Below are 25,968 nucleotides of genomic sequence, written 5' to 3'. Positions count from 1 at the left end.
GAGAGAGAGAGAGAGAGAGAGAGAGAGAGAGAGAGAGAGAGATAAAGAGAGAGATAAAGAGAGAGAGAGAGAGAGAAGCGCACTCTCTTATAGTCTATACTTTCACAGAGTGGGCTGCATTGGGCACAGTTATAGAGAGGAAATTTTCCATGTTGGCCAAAGTATCATTCCATTTTCTAATTTTATACTCAGAACGACTATTCTCAGCACTTTGGGGAAATATCTCCCTTGCCCTCCTCTCCAGGAAGTGGCACAAAGAGCCAACAAGCAAAGCCAAAGCAGATTCCAGCAAATTCCTGTCCTGAGCTGCCAGTTTGCAGTTTGAGACCAGGAATGTCTGAACAAAGTGGCCAGTTCGGAGGCAGGTGAGGAAGACGGTGTAGAAGAAGGAACTGACCTTACAAGAGCTGCCCCATTGCCCCAACCTAGCTCAGGCTGGCTATAGGGAGTCAGAGAGAGACAGAGATAGAGAGACAGACAGACAGACAGACAGACTCTAGAGAATGTAGCTCAGAGACTTCTTCCATCCCACTAGTATATACACCATTGAATAACATGCACAAGATTTAACAGAATTCAATTAGTCAATCTTATCCCCACCTATTGAGGATCAAACTGAGCAGACTATAAAATAGTTGTGTGTTTGGTTTCTTCTTTCTGCTGTCAGAAAGCTCCTGAAACCCCACTTCCTCCAAAATGCCGCCTTCTTTTTTTAATCCTTACCTTGTCTTAGAACCAATACTAAACCCAGGTCCTTCCCACTCAGCTGCCCTGCATTTGTACATATTAACACAGGTGCCAAGAGAAGTAGCTGTGGCCTTATGAAGAGGGAGCTATTCTCTGAATTAGGATGATCTGAATTCAGGTTTTAACCCAGAAACATAGACTGTGTGTTTCCTTGGACAAGTTGATTTGCCTCCAAGTGCTTTAGGGGCAACTCTAAACTTCTAAATTTCAGAGACAGCCTGCATTATTAGAGGGCATTTACTTGCCAGAAATTCCAAGGAAATCACAGACCTGACCCCCATCTCTGCCCTAGGGAATTTGCTACTTAAAGTAACCTAAATGTAAATTCTTTGAAAGCAAAAAATCCATTTGAAAATTATTTGTGACTAGAATTGTGTGTAAACTTACACGTATGAATGAGTGTGCATGTGTATGGAAACAGATTTGGGAAGTGGGGGGCAGCTAAATGTATAGAGCACCAGGCCTGGGGTCAGGAGGTCCTGGGTCCAAATCTGACCTCAGACACTTCCTAGCTGTATGATCGTGGGCAAGTCATTTAATCCCCATTACCTAACCTTTGTCATTCTTGTCCTGAGAAAACTCTGAGAACCAGTGCATTAAAGGTAACCACTTGATTGGCAGGATGCCCTAAGAATATGCTTGGTTCCCTTTCTCCACTTCATCTTCCTGAATTCCACTATATTTTCCTTTTCGATCTTAGAATTGATAAGAATTATTAAGAAGAAAAAATCACATTAGGGGAAAAGGGTGAACCAGGCTAATGATTTTATAAGAGAACTCCCAGGAAGGAAGTTCCCTCACCAATATGCACGATCACCATTTCTGCAGCTTACACTGAGGGTTTTGTTCAGTCGTTCGGTCCTGCCTTCTTTTCTTCACGTTTTCTCTTTAACATGGCCCCTAGAAGAGAGAAAGTGGTAATAAATGTTTGTTGTTTTTGTTGTTCAGATGTTTCAGTCACGTCTGACTCTTCATGAGCTTCATGGGTTTGTTTGTTCTTTGGCAAACATAGGTAGCTGGGAAGTCGGGGAAAATGATTTCTTGTCTGTGCCTTGGAATCTTGGCTTGCTTTGTTTGTGTGATGACAAGATAACTTTGAGGGGCACTGATGAGCTTTCTTAAAAGCATATGTATGTGTTGGAGCAGCCAGGTGGCTCTTAGAAGCTGTCAGTCACCCTGTCCAAAATGAAGGTGAGGGAGAAAAAACTCCTTCAATCTCCCAACCCTCCTCCCCCCATCCCTCTTAATAGCTCTGCCTTTTAAAAGCAGACATTTTTGATGCAAAGTTGGACACGCCACTTGGTGTCTTATCTACAGGACCACATCGGTCAGTATAAACCCACTTTGTTGATGTCTAAATGTTTTTTTTTTTCTATCTTGTGGTTTTCTAATGGATTTGAAGGATTTTTTTTCATTTCCAGTAGCCATCAAAGCTCCACAACTCCCTAAATTTCCTGTTGAACTTTATAGAGAACCAGCTCTATATTTCTGGGGGTTCAGAGTGGCATTTAGTGGCGTTGGATTGAATGAGACCAGTCAGACTAAATGCTTAGCTCATAACTGCTCCAACTTACCACGGAGTCTTGAGTTTAATATATACTGGTTTCACACAAAGAGCACAGAGAAAGAATCACAGCTGTGAAGGGGTTACAAATTATACAAAAACCCATTAAAATCTAAAAAGTAGAGAGATAGGTCCAGGGTCAAAGGCCAAATTCCAACCATCAATTAGTAGGAGGTTAATTCTGGGAGCAGAAATATATTTCATAGAGATCCTAAACAAATTGAGTCCTATACTCTTGATTTACAGGATTGCACCTGGTCAGATAAAGTCTTGTCTAAGCTTTGTCTGTTTCTGGCCTTGATTGTCTAAGTAATATATTTTTTAGAGTTCAGGCTTCTTAATTATCAAGGAGAGAAATTGTTAACTCTGTACCTTCTGGTTTGCTAGGAACTTAAAGCTTTTCAATAAGTCTATAATGTTTTTCCAATAAGAAAAGGTATGGATCATAAAAGGGGTCAAAAGAGGGGCCTCAGATTTTTATCTGTTCTCTTATTGGCTTCCCACAGAACTTGAATTGATTATTAAAATGAAGGTGCTGTTTATAGAGAACCAAGCCTAGAGACAAGAAATCCCGGGTTCAAATCTAGCCTTGGGCACTTCCTAGATGTGTGACCCTGGGCAAGTCACTTATTGTCTAGCCTTTACTGCTCTTCTGTCTTGGAATCAATACCTAATATCAAGTTTAAGACAGAAAGGGAGGGTTTAAAAAACCCCCACTGATATTGGACATAGACTATAATTATGGTTCTGATGTTCCCTGGCTATATGACTCCGGGCAAGTCTCTGAGTTTCCATGAACTCATCTGTAAAATGGGGGCAGTAATTTCCTTGAAGGGTTGTAAAATCTCTCTTGTAGCTAGTTATAAAGCAAGTCTTTTATACTGTACGGCTCTATATAAATATAGATTATTTTGGTGAATATCATATGCTATATTCAAAAGGTGGGAGACAGACAGACTGTACATGGTGCCATGATGGAGAATTAAGCCTTGATAGTATCATGGCACTATAGATGGTCAGAACCTCAGAGACAGGGCAAGAAATCAGAACTGAGGGAGCCAAAGCAAGTCTAGAAATGAAAGGTGGAAAACTAAGCAAAGAGGGGCAGCTGGGTAGCTCAGTGGATTGAGAGCCAGGCCTAGAGACAGGAGGTCCTAGGTTCAAATCCGGCCTCAGCCACTTCCCAGCTGTGTGTCCCTGGGCAAGTCACTTGACCCCCATTGTCCACCCTTACCACTCTTCTGCCTTGGAACCAATACATAGTATTGATTCCAAGAGGGAAGATAAAGGTTTTAAATTAAAAAACAAAAACAAAAACAAAAAACCTAAGCAAAGGAATGGGTCATATTCCAAGAAGACAAGAAAGCCAGAAGCCAAGGGAGAATCAGGAATCAGAAGAGGTATGCAAAGCACCTATCAGGAACCAGATAAGAGGCATCAGCTACAATATGCCATTAAAATAATAGCTGATAATAACAGATAACATTTATATGGTGCTTCCTCCATGCCAGGTAGTGTTCTGAGCTCTTTACAATTATTATTTCTTTCATTCCTCACAAAAAGCATAGGTGAGAGGCATTGTTTTATAATCCTCATTTTACAGATGAGGGAACTGAGGCAAGTGACTTGCCCAGGATTGCCTGTCAGTTTCTGAGGCTGAATTTGAACTCAGTCTTCCTGACTCCAGGTCCTGTGCTTTATCCACTACTCTACCTGAATTAAGACAAATGCTTTCTTAAACAGGAAATAGCTTTAAGAAAGCCAATTGAGACAAGAGCCTACTCTAAAGGGTTATTACTTTGGGACTGTCAGAGAGGAACAGATGACTCATGGTGTGAGTGGTGGTAAGTGTGCAACCTGCCTAGGAATGAAGGCTGTGATCTCAAAACTAAGGACAGATTTTGATATGCAATGAAATTGGTCCCTGGATTCCCCATCCCCAAGACCATGGAGTCTTAGAGAATTGTAGAATTATAGAGGGAAAGAAAGAAACAAGAGGGAAATAAAAATAGAGAAGTGGAAGAGAGGAGACCTGATCAATGTTCCTGAAAGGGGCCTCAGGAGGGATCCAGCTCAGGCAGATCTGTCTGATAAAACCAGAGGCAAATGCTCTTTATCCTCCCTCAAGGCTTCAGAGAATTTGTTCCCCAGCTAGTCTTCTCTCAGAAAGTCAGAGGGCTAGATGAGAAGAAACTAATGGTGATTCAAAGCTCTACACTTTTCATTAGAGATAGTAAAAGAGACCGAAATGTCTTCCCATCATGCTGCTGTTGGATTTTTTTTCTTAGATGGTCATGAAGTCACTAAGGCCTTTCTATATCACAGTGGGAGTGTGGTGAAGGGGAAGATGAAAGATAGGGGATGCCTAAAAGCAAAAGTTTTCATAGTTTTGTGGAGAGAGCTGATAATTCAAGACCCCCCCCCATTTTTTGAGGTTGAAAGACTTGCCCAATATTTCACAATCTTTGTCAGAAATGAGACTTGAACTACAATGCTAGTGTCTCTTTCCTGATACTTTCTATGTATTTTGTCATTATAAGCTCATTGAGGGCAAGAACAGTAACTCCTTTGTCTCTGTAGTCCATGGACTAGAACATCACATGATACAGTAATAAATGTTTATTGATTGAGCATTTTCATCCTTCAGATGTTTAGATGAGAAGAATAAAGGGTGGAAATATTTTAAACAAAAAAAGATCCTAGAGGGTTGGGGCAGAACTTAGGTGGCTCAGTGGATTGAAAACCAGACCTAGAGTTGGAAGGTACTGGGTTTGAATCTGTTCTCAGATACTTCTTAGCTGTGACCCTGGGAAAGTCACTTAACCACCATTGATTAACTGTTACTGTTCTCCTGCCTTGGAACCAATATATAGAATTAATTCTAAGAGGGAAGTAAAAAAGCATACTAGAAACACAAGATTTGATGGCCATAGTTGAAGCCAAGATGAAGTCAATATTTACTGAGTACAAAAGTCAACAGCTTTATCTAAACCTATATTTGTCTCCCAATGGATGGAGCTAGCCTTGGCTTCAGACTAGCACCTGGGCAGGCTAACTTCCTCTCTGGCCAATCTAAGAGTCAGGTCCCTTCCTCTCCCAATCAATGCCCACTATGGTTTGGGGCGGACAGAAAAATCACCCAGTGGGATATGGGCTCTTGTCTTGATCTCTCTGCTGGTAAAGCCTCCCACTTGCTATTCACAGTCCTACATGGCATCAGTCTGGAAAGACAGTCCTAGCTCTGAAAGCCTTTCATGCTCCTTACCCCAACAAAACTCTAAACTTAAAGCACTAGTGGCAAAAATATTTATCTACCTTACTGTCTTTTTGTTTGACTTTAGTCTGAGGCAGAGAAGAAACCTTAGGATTAACTAAATAAGGTCAAGTAGGGCATTAACCAAACCAGAATGGGGCTCTATCTGAGTTGGCTGATGGGTCAGGACTACAGAAGGAACTATAGGAGAGGTCTGTGGAGGTGGACAGAGAGCAGGAAGAGCAAGTAGGTGGGGAGCAGGAATCTTGTCATGGGGCTGAAGATTCTAGCTACTGAAATGATTTTGTGGTAAGGCTAAACCCAAATGCTCCAATATAAACTTGTCTCATAGGACCACCTTACATCCACTAATCTATCAGTAAGTTCTACTACTGTATCCTGCTTCCACTTCCTTTCCTCTCATTAATTTCTAAAAAAGCCTGAAATCTGGCTCCAATCATTTAGCTCTCTCAATGTTACCAGTGCTCTCTTAATTGCCCTATCTACTTGTTCAGTCATTCCACTCATGTCTGACTCTTCCTGACCCCACTTGGGGTTTTCTTGGCAGACACTGGAGCAATTTACCATTTCCTTCTCCAGCTCATTTTACAAATAAGGAAACTGAGGCAAACAGGGTTAAGCGACTTGATCCAGGGCCACTCAGCTACTAAGTATCTGAGACTGGATTTAAACTGAGCTCTTCCTGTCTCCAAGTCCAGCTCTCTATCTACTGAACCACATAGCTGCTCAATCTCTTACCCTTTTCTCTTAATCCTCATTCTGCTCTCTGCAACCTCTGACACTGGATTATCACTCTTCTGAATGCTTTCTCCTCTCTAGGTTGCTATGATTCTGCTATCTCTGTTGGTTCCCTTCCTAGTTGTCCGACCTCTCTTTCTCAATCTCCTTTTTCCAGATCTTCATCCAGGTTACACATAAATGTTTCGCAAGGGTCGGTCCTGTCTTCTTGTCCTATATTCTCTCTATTGATGTTTACCCTAGTTCTTACAAGTTCAATTGTCATCTATATGCAGATGATTCCCAGATCTATATATGTGTCTCCTGAATCCTGGTTACCTTTTGTACCTCTCAAATTAGGTGTTTCATACATATCTCAAATTCAACCTGCCCAAAACAGAATTCATTGTCATTGTCTTAACCCTCAGACCCTCCCGTCTTTTGAACTTTCCTCTTGCCATCAAGAGCCCCATGATCTTCCTGCTCACTGAGATTCGCAGTCTCATTGGCATCTTCATGACTCATACTCCTGGACCTGTCATTCCTGCTTCACAGCGTTTCCCGTGGAAGTCCTCTTCTCTCCACTCACCCAACCACCGACGTGTAACAAGTCCTCACAGATTCATGCCTGGACAATTGCAGTAGCCTCCTGGTTGGTCTTCTCTGACCTGTGTCTTTCTTCATTCTAACCCATCCTTCCTCCAGCTGCTGAATTCATCTTCCTAAATGCAAATCTGGCCACCTTTCAACTCAGTAAACACCAGGAGCTCCCTGTTACTTCCAGGATCAAATATAAAATTCTTTTTGGCTTTTAAATCCTTCATAATCTGGCCCTTCTTTCACTTCCTTGTAATTTGCAATCCAGCTATCCTGGCCTCCTTGCTGTTCCTCCCATAGGAGGCTCCATCTGTCCACTCCAACATTGTCATTCCCCATCCTCTAGATGTGGGGTGCTGTCCCTCCAGACCTTTGCCCTTGGGCCACTTCAAGACGCAGCTCAAATCCCATCTTCTGTAGCAGGGCTTTCCCAGTTTTCCCTACTGTTAATGTCTTCCCTTTATGCTTAGCTTTTCTTGTACATAGTTACTTGTTTATTATCTCTTCCATTAGAATGTCAACTCTTTGAGATAACATATCACATTTTGGCCTTTGTATCCCCAGTGTTTAGCACAATAACTGGTCCATAGTGGGTGCTTAATAAATGCTTTTTAATTGATTGATATAAGAACAAAAGTAGAATGGGATGCTTCTTAAAGAATTGAACTCCTCATTATTGGAAGTATTCAAGCAGAGGTTGGACAATGAATTATTAGGCAGTGTCACACAGGACCTTGTGTCATCCCTTCCAAACCTGGATTCTGAGATTCTGCAGTTCTTCAACATTAACTCAATGAAGCCTACTCTCTGAGTAGAATAACTACAGAATTGGACTTATGGCTTTTATGGAACGAAACAGGTCCTAGTTATACAGCATTGAGGGATAGTGTTTGTTCTTTATATTTAGTCTGGAAAGACTTTAAGGATCTGGGATTTCATCATTTTAGAGAACTCTGGGCATGGAAAATCCTTTCACCAATGTGAATCACACTCCACCTGTGACTTAGCAGAGCTTCTTTGAACACAAAGAGGCTATGACTTGTACCCAGCTAACAAGTTTTGGAGGTAGAATTTGAATCTATTTTTTCTGACTCAGACCATTCCATCCACTATATCAAAGCATGCATTAGAACATTCACCAAAAAAAGAGGATAAACTAGAAAATGCTAAGTTTCCTCCCAGATGTGAAGATCCCAAACAGGGAGAGACCAGAGAGTGCAGTTGGGTTGGTGTAAATCCTGCTTACTTAGAAAAAAGAGGACATCAGGTACCAAATTGTATAGCTTTGCCCTGTCAACATTGAGGCCATTGTCTAATCTGACCTCTCCTTACAGGGGTGTGTGAAGGGTAGATTGCAGAGAATAGAAACATGGAAACCAATTTGGTGAGAGAAGAGGTATCAATATAATCCAGGCACAAGGTGATGGAAGTGTGAAGGATGACAAGAGGCGATTGGTGCCTTTGTTTAAAGAGAAAGGAATGGATTTGAGAAGTGTCATGGAAATAGAATTCATAGAAAGTGGCAAAAGACTTGATAAGGATGGAGATGGGGATGTTGAAGAAGAAGAAACTGTTACGGATGATTCTAAGTGAATGAGTGGATGGTAATGCCCTTAACAGGAATAGAGAAGTATATAGGATGTCAGGCGTAAGGTGGGAAGACAATGAGCTCCATTTGGTGCATATTAGACTTGAGATGCTAGTAGAACATACGAGGTATTTGGCAGTACAGGACGGGAACTCACGTGAGAGATGAAGGCTATCTCTATAAATTTTGGAAGTCATACATAAAGAGAAGTGAACCCATAGGAGTTGATAAAAGTATGTTTGGTCCATTGAAGGTCAGAAAATGGTTAATGAAGTGGCAAATAAAAAAGCAGTCAGGGCAGCTAAGTGGTTTAGTGGCTAGAGAGCCAGCCCTGAAGATGGGAGGTTCTGGGTTCAAATGTAGCCTCAGATGCTTCCTAGCTGTTGACCTTGGGCAAGTCACTTAACCCTATTTGCCTAGCCCTCCCCATTTTTCTGCCTTGGAACTGATACTTCATTTCGATTCTAAGGCAGAAGGTAAGGGTTTTAATTTTTTTTCAACAATATGTTAAGTAGGAGGAAAGGCAGTCAAGAATGACATCATGAAAATTAAGGGAGAAGTGAGTATCTGGGATCAAGGAGGTGTTCAACAGTGTTAAAAGTAGCTGAGAAGATGAGAATTGAAGGAAAAGGTATCTTAACAGTTAATATCAGGGATAACCTTTAAGTAAGAAGTTTCATTAGAATGATGGGAAAGAAGTCATGCTACATAGGATTTAGATGTGGATGGAGACACTTCCTAGCTGCGTGACCCTGGGCAAGTCATGTAAGCCATTTCCTAGCCCTTGCCTTTCTGTCTGAGAGTTGTTACTAAGACAGAAAGTAAGGGGTTGTTTGTTGTTTTTTTATTTCATTATCATGCAATGGCACACTCCATATTGGTCATTGTTGTAAGAGCAAAGCCATACATAATCAAAACCCCAAAATAAAACCAAAGATACACTGATGCAAAAGATGACCCCAACAGTTATCTAGCTTTCCCTGTCATATGTCTTTCAGGATTGTCCCAGATCATTGCATTGCTGAGAGGAGCCAAGTTTTCAAAGCTGATATGCTATATATAACATATAATATTGCTATAACTGTGTTATGAATGTAAGGGTTTTTAAAAAAAGAAGTGAATGGTAAGTAAACAGGCAGGAAAGGAGGAGCAGTATGGATGGCCCTGAGGTTATGTAGCCCAGGAAGGAGTCTCCCTTCCATGCCACAAAGTTCTCAGTAGTAACAACAAAAGGGTCGGGTTAAACAGGTCACCTGGGCTATGCCCATGCCCACTCCGCATTTTTAAATAGTGTGAAGGTGGTTGTAACATCATGGCCACCACAAAAGCTTAATCCAACCCACGTTTACCAGGATGCCGAGTAAGGTTTTAAAAAAACAACTTCGCCATAATTTTTATGGACTGAGACGGCAATATTCCCAAGGAACAAAGGAGATAAGCATTTAAGTAGCACCTACTATGTTCCAGGCTTTGTACTAAGCTCATTTTTGTAACTATTATCTCATTTTGTCTTCGCAACAAGCCTGGGAGATGGGTGCTGTTGATTAGGATAATTTTTACAGTTGAGGAAACTGAAGCAATCAGAGTGGAAGAGACTTGCCTAGATCACACAGCTAACTAGTGTCTAAGGCAGGATTTGACTTCAGGTCTTCCTAACTAGATGTAGTACTCTCTCTCTTCAATGTGCCACCACCTAAGGAGGTGATGGCAAACCTATGGCGTGTGTCAGCACTGACGTGCGTAGCCATTTTCAATAGCATGTGGCCACATACAGAGAAGTATGGAGCCACATGCCAAGGACGACACATTTCCTGTAGGGTAGTGTAGACACTCTGTGCACTATAGATGACAATTCTACCTATATTAATTTACCTATTTTGGTTTATTAAATGTAGTTATATAATATAATTATACATTTTTGTTATTTAAACTATAAATATCGTGAAATTATGGTTTTTTTCTCAAAGGGACACACCACCCGAGTTATGCTCTGTTTTTTGTCAAATTTTGACACACCAAGCTCAAAAGGTCACTGATCTAAGGGGATGTATTCCATTGACTTACTTCTTGGTAGTGACTTGTCTTGGACTTGACTGGGAAATCAGTCAAGGAACAAACGCATGACATTTGGGGGTTGGGGTGGAGTTTGCCCTAGGGCACCCTGAGTTAATAGCACCTCAGTTTGCTTCCTTTTTCTCTTCAAGACAGGCACACCCACCTCAGAAAGAAAAATGCACTGTGTAGCCTTGTGCGGCTTCTTGTGGCTTTGCCATCATCTCTACTACACCCAAGCAGTGCCCATCCGGAAGGTCCAGGATGACACAAAAACCCTCACCAAGACCATCATCACCAGGATCAATGATATCTCACACGTGGTAGGAGAAATACATTGATATACATTGTGGCTCCGGGTGGGCTCTGAATGGGAATCCCTTCCCAGAGAAAAACCTAGAACCCATGGTTGCCCCTTGTTTCATCTCTACCTTTTTTTCAGTATGAATATTGGCCATCGCCCCTATCCACCCTTCCTCTGCTTGATTCTATATATTAAAACAGGTGAAATGAAACCTGTCTTGGTCAAATGTTTACATGAGCAGTCTCTTTAAGAGAGTAATAAGCCCAATGGCACCAAAAACCAAGAATTAGCCATACTTAGTTCTCATTTACCATCAAGGAAACCAAGACCCAAGGAAGTTGACTGAGATATTCCAGAACATTCTGTATAATCTGTAGCTATCCAGGTATTCAGCCTGTGGCACTGGTGCCTCTCAGTGGAATTTGAGGCAATCCCAGGGTACCCTCTCTGGTCCTCTTTTGCTATGGGGTAGAGACTCCAATAGACTTGCAGTCAGCAGACCTGGGTTCAAATCCATATGAGTGAAAACCTTATGAATGGCAAAAGGGTGTAGCTCTGGAGAGTTGAGTTACCTGAGCACCTTTCTATGTTTGGATGCCCCTGTGTCCCTGGTGGGAGAGTATGGCAGGGGGTTATACTGATACTGATAGCAAAGCCTTGAAGTGCATCATGTACCAGACAACTTGGGCAATGAGGATACCGTGTCACAAGGTCAGCGATGGCTTTGGTCCTTAGCACCATCTTCAGAGCCCTTACCTAATTCTCTTGGGTGTTCTTAGGCTAGAGAAATCCTGTAGGCAGAATGGTAAAAACAGTCTGCTTCAGAAACTCTCCTTCCTTCCTCATAATGCTAGAGGGCCTGATGGAGGTCACACTCTTGCTGAGTGAGCAGCTGCAGGAACGACAGGGGGTGGTTGTTAGTTTGTGATACAGCAGGAGCGCCACGTACAAGTGACTGTGGCACCAGAGCCTTGGGCTAGAGGAGCACGGCTGCTGCCCTGGCCACTATTGTTTGCTTGCCCATGATCCTGGGACAACTGGAGCAGACACTGACATTTCTCAGTCCTATGAATCAGATCTGAAGACCTGGCCCTGGTCTTTCTCCACAGAATTGGCAACGATGGTGTGTAAGGGCAGTTTGGAAGGAAACCTGGACCCAAAATGGCAGTTCCTCCTGCTAGGAAGCTACCAGTGCTTTAAGGGATGGTTCTCAGTTATTTAGGGGTAGCCTCATCTAAGTAAGATGCAATCCCAGATGTGCTAGGGGCTGCTCATTTTTGGAATATATTAAAAGTTCTACCAACGGGGAGGCATCTTAGGCTGGGAGGGGACAATATTACTAGAAAAAAAGAGTCAAAATAAGGACTCAGCAGACTACTTAGCTGGACATCCTATGTCTGGAGATCTGGCTGTCTTGGTTGATGTGAAGTAAACAACTAACTAGAAGGCAAAACCTAGGGTGCTGGTTAAAAACCAAAAAGAGTATGTTAAGGCAACAAAAGCCTTAACAAAAAACCATAATGTTAAGAAATTAAAACCAAAAAAAAAAATTCAGGAGTTGTAATAAGTGTCCCATCTTGGTCCCAGAGGAAAAATGAGTAAATGCTCTTCCCTCTTCTGAGTTAAGAAGTGGGGCTAGAAGAGCTAGGTTGCCTAGAGATAGAAAGTCCTGGGCAAGTCACTTAACCCTAACTGCTTAGCCCTTACTGCTTTTCTGCCTTGGAACTGATACTTGGTACCAATTCTAAAATGGAAGGTAAAGGTTTAAAAAGACAGAAATGGAATACTATGGGTACAGAATGTTTCATATACTGTCAGACAATAGCACTCTGTTTGATGATTTTTTTCCATTGTCTTTTGTTGCTATTGGAAGGGAGAATTCATTAGGGTTGGGAGTGGAATGTGTCTGGCAATCACTATAAACTCAAAACAAAACATAACATATATTTTGTATTGCTTGACTCTGAATATCTGTAACAAGAGGTTTGTTTTTCTCTTTTTTCCCCAGTGGGGAAAGAGAGGGAGAAAAAAATAAAGGCTTGTAGATTAAATTTTTTTCTTTCTTTTTAAAAAAAGCCATTAATAGAGCTTCTTAAATTATATATTTTAAAATAATGGTTTTTTTTTAATTAAAAGGCATCCCCCCCCCATATTTCCATCTCCACTGGAAAAAGAGAAGAAAAACAAAATCCTTATGCCAAAGATACATTTTCAAGCAAAACAATTCCCATATTGGCCATGTCCAAAAGTATACATCTCATTCTGCATCTTGAGTACAAAACCTCTTCCTCGGGAGATGGGCAACATTCTTTATCTAGAATCATAGATGATCATTGAATTGGTCTTATATATTGAACCATGAAGGAGGCTAAAGAGTCTTGAGGCCATGCTTGGGAGAGAAGGGCTTCTCAGAGCCTGAGATTCCTCAAAAGGATGACAGTAGCACAACAGACACGACATGATGCCCCCAAGTCATTAGCCTTGGCAGAGTCAGTGAATCTTGACAACGAACTATAGGGAGGTGCTTTTAGAAAGGCAGAAGATTCCCGAGAGGGACAAGCAGGGATCACTTGGAGACCTCAGACTCTCCAGGTTCAACCAGAAAATGTTCAGAAGGACCAGTGTTTCCAGAGCAAGGACCCATTTATGTGGCCCAGTTGACTGACAGCAAGTGACTGAGGGGAGGAAGTCTGTCCATTGCTAGGAAATAAGTGGTGAGGGCAGGGCAGTCTCCTCTGATTTTTCTTGAGACAGTCTTGTCCAGATTCCAGGGACTAGGTCAGAAATGTTGATTGGCACAAGTTCTAATTGATTAAGAAATTGGATCACAAGCAGCTTAGCCAAGCAGGAGGGATAAAACTCCAGAAGAAGACATCCCCTTCTAGGGAGGGAACATAAATGGAAAAGGATGAGGCTTTGGGTGAAAAGCTGTTCAGACAGTGAGGAAAGCTGAACCACAGATCTCACTTCTCCTCTGGGGCCTCCTGTGTGGTTGGGGGAGGGCAAGAGAGCCAGGTGAGACCTACAGAGCCCTGCAGTTCTGTTGAGTCTGATTCCCTGAATGGTTTTTTCTATATATTTGTTTGTGATTCCCTGTGCTGTAGACGTCCTGGGGAGGGTACAGCAGTAGGCTCAATTATAAGCCTCTAGAAAGACAGGCATGGAGTCAGGGAGACTCATCTTCCTGAGTTCAAATATGGCCTCAGATACTTACTAGCTGTATGACCCTGAATGAGTCCCTTGCCTCTGTTTGCCTCAATTTGCTTCTCTGTAAAATGAGCTAGGGAAAGAAATGGCAAATGGACGTCAGTATTTTTGCCAAGAAACCCAAACAGGGACACAGAGAGCTGGACACAACCCAATAACAATAGAAATCTTATAGTGCAACCTAGTGAGGCCCCAAGAGGTTAGATGACTGGCATATCAAAGATCACACAGGTAGTAAGGAGCAAAAGGCAAGTCCACTGACTCCAAAACTCATATGCTTTCTACTCTATTAGGCTACCTCTCTATGGAAATTTAAAATTAAATTGATAAAGTGGGGGCTAGCAAAAGAAAGCCTTGAAAAACAGCACAGGGTCAAAAGATATCAAGAGGCAATCCTCAGATGAAGAAATTAAACTACCTTTAGTCACATGGAAAGATGCTCCAAATCACTATTGGTTAGAGAAACAACTCTGAGACAATACCTCACATCTATTAGTTTGGCTAATATGACCAAAAAATAAAGGAAAATGATAAATTCTGAAAAGGACATGAGAAAATCAGAACACTGAAACACCATTGGTGGAGGTGTAAACCTGATATAACCATGCTGGAGAGCAATTTGCTGCTTTGCCCAAAAGGCTATAAAACTGTGCGTACATACCCTTTGACCCAGTTATTATCACTACTAGGTCCATGTCCCAAAGAGATCAGAGAGGAGGGAGAGGGACCTTGGTGTACAAAAATGTTAATAGCAGCTCTCTTTATGGTGGCAAAAAATTGGAAACTGAAGGGAAGTCCATCATTTGGGGAATGGCTGAACAAGTTGTGGTGCAACCTCCATAAGAAACAACAAACAGAAGGATTTCAAAAAATCTTGGAAAGACTTGTATGTACTGATCCAAAGTGAAGTGAGCTGAACCAGGGGGAGCCTTGTATACAGTGACAGAATATATGGTGTGATGATCAACTGGGAAGGACTAAATCATTATCAACAAAGCAAGGACCCTAGATAGTCCCTAGGGGACTCATGCATGATGAGACATGCCATCCACAGTTGTAGAAGAGTATGAACGCATTTCTTGCCTTATTTCTTTCATGAGTTTTTTTCTTATATTGCAATATATCCTCTCTCACAATACGAGGAATAAGGAAATTTGTATTGCATAAGGACACTGGGATCATCTATACCCGGGCATTTGCCCCTGGGGAGGGAGAGAATTTAGATTGCAACAGATCAGAAAGCAATTGTTAAAAAGTTGTTTTTACATGTAATTGAAAAAGCTAAAAGGAATGAGTTGGTAAAAAGAAAAATAGTGCAGGGTGGAAAGGAAGGAGGATAGAAGGGAAAAAATATCAATACATGATAACCAGGAAAATAGGCAATAGGGAGCCATTCTTGATTCTTGAACAGGGGAGTGACAAAAACAAAATTTCAGCAAGTCTGGCAGTAGTATGCAGAATGAATTAAAGAAGGCAAGAGACTGGAGGCAGAGAGACCAGTAGGAACTTGTAGTAGTGGAGAAGAATAGAGGAATACACACACACACACACACACACACACACACACACACACACACACACACACACACACACATCTCCTGAACTACTAGGAAATGCTAATGATTAAAGCCCAGAGAGAGAAGGGAAATTGACTCCATGACTGTGCTTGACTCTCTCCCTCTTCCTTTCACACAGTATTCAATCTCTGCCAAACAGAGGGTAACTGGCTTGGATTTCATCCCAGGGCTTCATCCTTTCCAGAGTTTGTCAGACATGGACCAGACTTTGGCCATCTACCAGCAGATCCTCTCCAATCTGTCTTCCAGAAACATGGTACAAATATCCAATGACCTTGAAAACCTCAGGGATCTTCTCCATTTGCTGGGTTCCTTGAAGAGCTGTCCCTTCGATGAAGCTGATGGTTTGAGTTCTTTGGGGAATTTGGAAGGGGTCATGGAAGCCTCACTGTATTCCACAGAGGTTGTGACCCTGACCCGACTTCAGAAGTCTCTCTATGGCATGCTCCAACAGCTGGATCTCATCCATGGTTGCTGAAGCCAGAAAAGGTTCCTCTTCCCCGGTTCGTGAAAGCCCTAGAGTAGAAATTTTCTTTAGGTTTCTTAAGCAAAACCTAGGCTTCTGACTGTATCCTTTACATAGGATTTAAGATGATACCCTCTCACTCCTCCTAGTCATGTCATTCAAGACAAAAGACATTGTCATATTCAGCTGGAGACCAAAGATCTATATACATGCCAAAATTTGGCTCAAGTAGCCATTCAATGAACAGTGGGTACATCATAGTGTAATTCTTACCAAACTCTTCAGCTATCAACAGGGCTGATATCTATCCCTTCTTCACCTCCTTCCCAACCATTCCCTCATTTCCCTCACGACCCCTCACTGTACATTAATGAGAGAAGTCGTGACTTCAGATGATGGACGTATTCATCTTTTCCTAGTAACTTCAAAGAGTCATCAGAGGGCTTCGATTTAAGATGACACCAGTGGGGAGCACCATTTTGAATTATGATGGGATGGCCCCTAGAAGTAGTTGGCAACTCCAAAGTGGCACAACTTAGAATCTTTTATTTATTGTTGGATTTTTTCATTTTTGTTTGTTGTTTTTGCTGTGTTTACTTTTATGGTCTATCCCAGACCAGCTCGGACTAAGAGTGCTTCAGGATCAGCGCTACCCCTGGAGAAGGACACTGTGGGTCCTGTTCAGTGACTTTGGAAGCATCATGGCTTCCAAACTAGACCCAATCAAGGCTGCCCTGTAATGAACTCTTCTCCCTTCCCTCTTTGTTTCTACTGTGACTGACTTTAAATCGAAGTTATATGTTTTCAGTGGTTTCTATGCCATCTCAAGTGGATCACCAAGGAGGACCAAATTATTTAAGGATAAACCAAGATGAGAATTTTTCTCAAATGGAATTTTCAGCAGTGAAATTTTGGGTAGGGTGGAATAGGGTTGGGATGGGGTTTATGTTTTCAGGGTAAGATAAGTTGCTGTTGCGTGTGTGTGTGTCCTTTGAATAATGTTCTAGAACAAAGCATCCTTTCCCCCCTCCTTCCCCTTATCTTCCTACCACATACCTCAGTATGAGCAGCCATTGGGGGGTGCAACTGGTGATGCTGTGATGTCAATTTCTCAGCCCACATGGCTACCCAGGAAAACATATGTCCCCAAAACAACAAATAGGGGTCAGGGAGAAGAGAGGCAGGTAGGAGGCTACAAATTATAGTCAGCTGTCTCAAAGAGCCTATGGAGGTATTTCAAGGCATCTGTGGAAATTAGAGCTTTGAGACTATGAACATCTGTTTGCTAATGGCAGTGATAAACTTGAGCTTCGGAGCAGAGTGAGTTGGAAAAAGCATTGAAGGCAGAGACCATCATCTAAGAAACTGTTGTAGGTAATGGATTGGGAGAATGAGAATGGAGACAAATGAAAGAACCTAAGAAAATGCACATACAACTCACTCAACCCCTGAGAAAAGAATGCAGGCAAGAAATCCCAGAGAGAGAGAAAGGAAACAGATTTATTGATTGTGCTTGAATCTCTTCCTCTTTCTCTCACACAGAAGACCTGAGTTTGAATCTTGACTTACAATGGACAAATCACCTAAAGGAAGAGGGAAAGAGAATAAGCATTAATATAGTACCTACTCTGTGCCAGGCACCATGCTATGCACTTTACAAATATCTCATTTTGGGGATAGCTAGGTGGCACAGTGGAGCTCCAGAAAGCTCCAGAACTGAAATTGGGAAGACCTGGATTCAAATTTGGCCTCAAAAACTTCCCAGCTGTGTATCCCTGGGCAAGTCACTTAACCCTGTTTGCTTAGCCTTTGCCATTCTGTCTTGGAGTTGTTACTAATAATATTTAGTATTATTTAATACTAAACAAAGGGATTTAATAAATAAATGAATAAATAAAGCACAAATATCTCATTTGGTATAATCTCTATGTTATCTTATCTGACATAAACTCTCTGGGCCTCAGTTTCCTCACCTGTAAAATGATGGGGTTGGAATACATTCATCTTTAAAGTCTCTTCCAGCTCTAAATCTGTGTTCCTATGCTCACCTACTACATTCTTGTCCTCTCTCTGTCTTCAGAAGCTGCCCATCACCATCATACCAAATTCCTGCATTTCTTCTATGTACATTATGGGAAACTCTGTCTCTGTACTCAAACCAGTATTTATTACCTGCAGCTGTCTGGCTCTCCTTGTGGCCTTGGGCTAATCACTTATTATTTACACCATGAAAGTGTCTGTGCTTGAGCTGCTGGCATGAATTAATCACTCCCTTATGGTGCCTCAAACAATGTAGTCACCCTTTCCTATTCGTCAGCATAGGGAAGTCAGAAAAGCCCTGGATTTGACGTCAGAGGTGCTGGGTTCAAATCCCAAGCTCTGCCTCTTGCTTCCTTGGCCAAGTCATTTAGCCATTCTGAACCTGTTTCCTCATCTAAATAATGAAGAGTTTGGGCTGCATGATCTCTAAAGCCCCTTCCAGCTCTAAATCAATGATCTGATGACAAGGATTTCCTCTTTCCCATTGGTGAGTAAGAGCAGGGTTCTTGGTGAGTGGTCCACAGACCTAGGTCTTTTAAAGCCCTTTGGCTTAGAGATCTGGATCAGTACTATTGAGGTATCAGAATGAAAGGTCAATCTTGACTACAAGGTAAGCTGCCTGTAGCCAGACCAAGAGGGTGAGGGCACAGAGGAAGGCATGGGATTTTCCTCTTTCAGAATCTTCCAGCCTTTAAAATACTGACCCCCCATCATCTGAGTCTGCCATTTAGTTGGCTTTCAAGTTAGATGAAGTTAAATCAGTGTGGCTTAGATGTTGCTTGCTGAAGACTGGACAGTCCCATTTATTATTGTTGTTCAGTAATTTTAATCACGTCTGACTCTTTGTGACTCCATGGACCTCTGTTCACGGGATTTTCTTGGCAAAGATACAAGAGTGGTTAGCCATTTCCTTCCCTCGTGGGAAACAGAGGTTAGGTGGCTTGCCCAAGGCCACACAGCTAGGAAGTTTCCAAGGTTGGGTTTGACCTCAGGTCTTCCACTGTGCCACCTAGCTGCCTTAACCATATATTATAGGGAGATATAAAAGAAAAGAGAAAAGTCTCATTGCTTGCTTTCAAGGAATTGATGCCGTCGCTGGGAAAAAAACAGAATCTCTACAAATGAAACTTCTGCCTCTTATTATAACAAAAAAAAAGCATAACTGCAAAGCAAAACATATTGGCAAATGTGAGATAGGGCATAATAAAGCCAAGCCCCTCTGGGGGAACCACCGAGGTAGTAATATGGTATTGTAATTATAGAGCACATTTCTAATTTTTCAAACCCCTTGAACATCCATTCTCACCTCCCAATACCAATTTCAAAGTAGGTCAGGCAGGTTTTTTAACCCCCTTTTAGAAACCAGGAAGCTAAAGGATTAACTTCTACAAGATTCAACATCTAGTAAGTGGCGCGATCTAGCCTCCTGACTCCCAGCTTATTTGACTGTGGACCTATCTGGTGAGAGAGAGCACAATTAAATAGCTTTGCGCTAGGGAGGCTTTCTGGAAAGGATGAGTTTTGAGGCAGGTTTTGAAGGAAGAGAAGGATGAGAGTGGTCAGAGGGAAGAAGAAGGGCTCTGGGGCTGAGACCATAGCCTATTCAGATACACAAAAGGGAAAATGAGCAAGTTATATTCAGGGATTGGCTGGGTTGGAGCCAAAGGAGATGCAAGGTGGGAAAGTCTTAAGAGGAAGGCGCTGAGAAAGGTCTTGAAGGGCAAGGAAGTTTAGAGGTGAAACAGTTAAGCAAAGGGGTCCCATGGTGCATCACACAAGATGATTACTGTCTGGTACCTCTTCAAAACCTCAACCAACGTCATTGATGATCACCTGCTCATACAGGGAAAAAAACTTGGTCCCTTCTTTTATAAAGCCTTGTGGCATCAAGTCTAAAGCCCAACTTCTACTCAAGGGCACAGCCAAACTTAAATTGTTTGCATTTTTCTCTATCCTCTGTAGAAAAGAAAACTTCCAGAGATTCCAAATAAACTACCTTTACCCCGCGAAAACGTCTTCATTTTCCTTTGATGTTTCCCAAGGAGCTTAGGGTGGTGGGGGTGGAGGTGGGTACTGCAAATACCAAAGCTTATTTGATTTGATAGGTCTGGTTTGACATGATCCCATCCTTCATCTGAGGCCAATTCCACCCTGACATCCAATAGAGCCAGCTCCCACTTCTTCAGTGTAAAGGATCACCCCCAAAACACAGAGCTAGCAGCATCTGTAAAGGATGTCCCAAAGTCATTGGATTTCTTTAACATGTTCTTGAATGGCAAATACTCCTGAGGCAAATTTAGCAAAGACTGTCCATTCTTTTTTTTTTAAGCCCTTACCTTCCGTCTTGGAGTCAATACTGTGTATTGGCTCCAAGGCAGAAGAGTGGTAAGGGTAGGCAATGGGGGTCAAGTGACTTGCCCAGGGTCACACAGCTGAGAAGTGTCTGAGGCCAGATTTGAACCTAGGACCTCCCGTCTCTAGGCCTGACTCTCACTCCACTGAGCTACCCAGCTGCCCCCAGACTGTCCATTCTAACAGAAAATAAGGATGGCAAAGCAAGACCAATGAGAAGGGGATTCTCTTTTTCTTGTGTTTATGAATTTTTTAAGAAATAATTTGAGGAATATTTTTCAATATAATTATTTCCTTTGTGACCTTCTGTACTTTATTTTATTCATTTAAAAATATGATTCTGAGTCAGGCTTCACCAGACTGTCAAAGGGAGCCATCAAAAAAGATTAAGAACCCCTGTTCTAGAGAGAGTGTACCCACATAAGGGTACCCCGCCGGATTCATTTCACAATAACATAGCCAAACCTCCCCATAAAGTCAGAAAGTTCTGATGTAACATGCTTCTTAGGGTAGTTTTCCTCTGGCACAAATGATCACCTATAAGGTTGTGAGAACTTGAACAAGTCACTCCTAATTCTCTGGAGGCAAGTTCCTCAGCTAGAAAATGAAGGAGTTGGAGTAGAAGATCCTATAGGACCTTCCATCCTTGAATCAATGCTCTAAGATGGTGACGTGACTTCTACTTGAATAGCTCAAGCAAAAAGGAGTTCATTGCTTTAGAAGATGGTCTGCCCCATAATTGGATGAATCTAAATTTTAGAAACGTATTCCTCACCTGGAGCTGAAATCTGCCTTTTCTGGAAAAATCTGTAACTTCTCCCCACTGGTCCTAAGTTTTTCCTGTGAGATCAAGCAGAACAATTTGGTTCCCTCTTCAGTCTAACAGCCCTTCAAATATTCAAAGGAAGGGGAAGAAATAAGCATTTATATACCACCTATGATATATATCATAATAATATAATACACAATAATAATATTGTGGAATAATATGTAATATATTTTACCACATATTATATAACAATATATAATATATCTATAACATCTATATATGTGCCAGGCACTGTGCTAAGTGCTTTATTGAAAATATTATCACAACCACCCCTAGAAAATAGATGCTATTGTTATCCCCACTTTACAGATGAGGAAACTGAGGCAGGTAGCAGCTAAGTGACTTGTCCAGGGTCACACAGCTATGAAGTATCTGAGGTTGGATTTGAATTTAGTCTTCCTGACTCCAGGTCCAGCTTTATCTACTACATCCCCTAGATTTATATTCAAAGACAGCTATCTTCTCTCTCTTTAGTTAACCCCCTGATTAACCACTAGAAAATTTTTAATTCTGAGCTGGCTCTTTATTGCTACCCAACAGACTCTTGGCCACCTGCCCTCAACTGCCCAGTTGGCATACATCCAGGGAATGCAGGCTAATTTTAATATTGGCCTAAATGGATCATAATTAGGGAAGCAAATGTGCCAGCCTGGGAAACCATCAGCACAGATTCTCAGGGACATTAGAATCCTGAACTGGATTTTTCTAAAGCCATTCTATGTGAGACAAAGCACCATTAACGTCATTCCTGTCAAATGACCAAACAAAATGGAAAGGCCTGTCTCCTCCTCCTCCCTCAGACCCAGGGACCAAGAGGGATCCTACATCTCGTCATCCACCAGCAAACATTTATGGGTTGCCCACTCTGGGTGGGAAATAGTGTTGGGCACTGCAGGGGATACAGAGATGGAGGCAGTGTAGTCCCTGCCCTCACAGAGCTTCCCGGTCCTTTGGCGAACCTCAAAGATGGGGACTATCTGAAGAAAATGCTGGAGAGGGATCGGCACAATGAAGGAGTCCTTGTCTCAACAATGGCAGAAATTCAATGGAACATCTGCGGGGCGTTCTATGGCCCCAGACTTCCTCTGTTCTGTCAGTGAAAGAGGCACCAGTGAAATCTATCATTTTATGGCTCTGGCCATGTAACATCTACTGCCAAGAAAAGAAAAATTCACATCATGGCTCCCAAAGCCAAATAGAAGTGACTTTCAGATAATTCATTGTTTGGGGCTATCCATTACCCTGGTTCCTTGCACTGGCACAAACACTCATGAGTCAGCCATATACCTACCTGTCAGTCCCTTTCCACATTCCTTTCTAGATCCTTTTCTTGACAAGCACCACCCATTCCCCCAAAAAGAGTGATAATAAACAACTTCAGGTTATCTATGCAATCACAGGTTACCTGTTCTATTCGCTGCTACAATACAATGGAGTCAGAGGATCACAACTCAAGCCCTGGCTTGGTCACTTCCATCCTGTGTATCTTAGGTGAATTGCTCTGGACCTCGGTTTCCTGTAAAAGACAGGAGTTGGATTTAGATGGTCTCCAAGGTCTCTCCCAATTCTGAATCCATGATACTGTTGCTGCTGCTGTTGTTGCTGAATGATTTTCAGATGTGTCTGACTCTTCGGGACCCATCTGGGATTTTCTTGACAAAGATACTGGAGTGGTTTGCCATTTCCTTCTCCAGTTCATCTTACAGATGAGGAAAATGAGGCAAACAGAGTTAAATGCCTCACTCGGGGTCACAACACTAGCAGATATCTGAGATCGTATTTGAACGGAGGAAGTTGGGTCTTCCTGTCTCAAGATCTGGTGTTCTATCCATTGTGCCATGTGCCATGCTCCTCTATGATACGAAGAGGTTTCAAAGGTTATGAGGTGTCTAGTGTGGAAATGGAATAAAATAAGAAAATTAGAAGAAGGTGGGGTGGGGAGGAAGGTGCCATGTGTGAGATGCCTTGCAAGGAAAACAGAAGAAGAAAGCTGAAGTAGTGATAGGGTAGACCACCTCTACAATACTAGCTAGCCAAGCCCTCAAGAAATTGGGTCAACAAGACCATTTGGAATTATGCCCAAAGGGCTTTAAAAGAACGCATGCCTTTTGATCAAAGAGAGACCACTACTAGGTTTGTATCCCAAAGAGATAGAAAAAATGGGGATGGACCTGTTTGTAGAAAACTATTTATAGCTTTTTGAGGTGGCAAAAAATTGGAAACTGGAGGGGTGTCCCTCAATTGGGGAATGACTGAACAAATTGTGGTATCTGGTGGTGATGGAATATTATTGTGCTCAAAGGAATGATGAACAGGATGATTTCAGAAAGAGCTGCAAAGATCTACATGAACTAATGCGGAGTGAAATGAGCAGAACCAAGAGAACATTGTACGCAGAAACTGAAATATTGTGGCACGAGCAAAGTAATGAACGTCTCTACTAGCAGCAATGCAATGATCCAGGACAATTCCGAGGGACTTACGAGAAAGAACGATATCCATATCCAGAGAAAGAATGGTTGGAGAAGAAATACAGAAGAAAAACATATGAATCATCACTTGTTTATGTGGGTATATGTTTTGGGGTTTGGGTGTAAGAGAATATTCTCTTACAAAAATGATACTATAGAAAAAGGTTTTGAGTGATAATACATTTATAACCCAGTGGAACCACTTGTCAATTCTGGGAGAGGGGAGAGAAAAGGGGAGGGAGACAACATGAATTATGTAATTTTAGAAAACATGTGCAAATTTATTACTGGAATAAAGAAAAAAATTTAATGTACCTACCAAAAAAAAAGAAATAGGATCAACAACAATAACAACAACATATTTTTAGGCCATGCTGCCCCTTTCCCCTCCCTTCTTTCCATTCCCCTGTGCTCCTCAAAAGGGATAGATTGTCTCACGGGCCACTGAGAAATAATTATATTGCTCTCTGAGTTAATTCTCTTCCCCGTCCCCATCTACTTCCCAGTTCCCCAAGAGGCAAGACTGGTCCTTTAGAGTCTGGAGAGATGACAAATGTATATCTCTAAGTTGTCCTACGGGGAAATAGATAAATGTCAGAGTCTCTGTTCATGGAACTGAAATGGCAAACCACAAAAAAGTTGGTCCCAGAGCAGAGACCCCACACCTGCTTAGATTTTAGAGGGTATCATTCCTGTAGTGTATATATGGACAGATCATACATGCAAGTTTCCTTACAAGATTTAGGGCTGGAATTGAATTCATGTCATTTCAACTATCACTGAGCACCAATTAATCACCACAGAGGCAGAGAGATATGGTGAATAGAAAGCTGGTCTCAAAACTAAGAAGGTCTAGACTCCAAGCCCCATGCTCTGCTAAATAAGACTTCCCATCCTCATGGACCATCAAGCTTTTGCTATATGGAGTGATGCCTCAACAGACTCCTTACTCTGCCATCTTGACTACCAGAAGTGGAACCAAAAGATCACTAACCATTGTGTGTCCAGATGGTTGTAATTCATCCCTGAGGACAAGGACTGTATATTTGTGTGAGTATACGTGTGTGTGTGTGTGCCTAGTCGAATAACATAGACACAAAGTCCTTTTCCTTCAAGGAACTCACTTATAAATTGAGAAGATAAAACACTCAAAAAATAATTATAATAATCCATCAACAACCATTTAGTAAGTGCCTACTCTATCCCTGGCACTGTGCTAGGTACTAGAGATGTTGTTTTTTAGTTGTTATTTCAATCATGTTTGATTCTTCATGACCCCTTTTGGGGTTTTCTTGGCAAAAGATACTAAAGCGGTTTGCCATTTCCTTCTCCAGCTTATTTTACAGATGAGGAAACCGAGGCAAACAAGGCTAAGTGATTTGCCCAGGGTCACACAACTAGGAAGTATCTGGGGCTAGATTTGAACTCAAGTCTTCCTGATTTCCAGGTGACTTCCAGGCACTCTACTGTTTCACCTAAAACAGTTACTACCCTCAAAGAGCTTATATTCTATGAAGGGGATCATCTGTACATAGAAAAGCAGACAGGTACAAAATAAATATGAGGTAATATTTGGGAGGGGGGAGACTTGCAACTGGAGGGCTCAGAAAAAGTGCAATTAAAAAGCAAAATTAAAGTCAGCATATTGGAGTAGACAAGAGGACCCCGCGTTGGATGAAAGTCAAAAGGAACTGGGTTCAAAATGAACTGTAGGCAAATCACTGAACCTGCCTGAGTCTCAGGTTCTCCATCTGAAAAATGGGAATAAAAGCACCTACCTTAAAGGGTTAGTGTGAGGATTAAATGATAAATATTTGTAAAGGAATATGGAAACTTTTAACCTTAAATATGAGCTATCATCACCCTCATGATTCATCTCCCAGAAGAAATGGATATTATTTCTTGCTGAGGAGACCAAAGAAGATTTCATAGAGAATGTTAGATTTGTGCTGGACTTTGAAGAATGGCTAGCAATCGAGCCAATGGATATGGGATGGAAAAGTATCCCAGAGGGAAAGAACATCCTGAGCAAAGTACAGGAGGTGGGGTGGGTAAGGGTTGGGGGAGTGTGATGGAGTGGAAAATGTATTCAAGAAACTGTGAAGAGACCAGTTAGGGTATATGGAGGGGAATAGATAAACATATGTATATATATAAATATATATGTGTATATATTTATATAT

At 41.8% G+C, this 25,968-nt stretch overlaps 1 protein-coding gene across 1 annotated transcript in view; it reads left to right on the top strand.

Annotated features, from left to right (window-relative positions):
• Positions 1-16,105, top strand: part of LOC123248797 (leptin) — an 18,192-nt gene extending 2,087 nt beyond the window's left edge. The window contains exons 2-3 of the mRNA XM_044677659.1: positions 10,692-10,862; positions 15,746-16,105. Coding sequence (XP_044533594.1) covers positions 10,719-10,862; positions 15,746-16,105 — 504 coding nt within the window. The 5' untranslated portion in view covers positions 10,692-10,718. The remainder of the gene's footprint in view (positions 1-10,691; positions 10,863-15,745) is intronic.
• Positions 16,106-25,968: the final 9,863 nt, after the last annotated feature.

The sequence above is a fragment of the Gracilinanus agilis genome, chromosome 5 (assembly GCF_016433145.1).
Source record: "Gracilinanus agilis isolate LMUSP501 chromosome 5, AgileGrace, whole genome shotgun sequence".
NCBI lineage: Eukaryota > Metazoa > Chordata > Mammalia > Didelphimorphia > Didelphidae > Gracilinanus > Gracilinanus agilis.
Note: the sequence above shows the minus strand (reverse complement) of the source record. Positions and strands in the feature narration are given on the sequence as shown.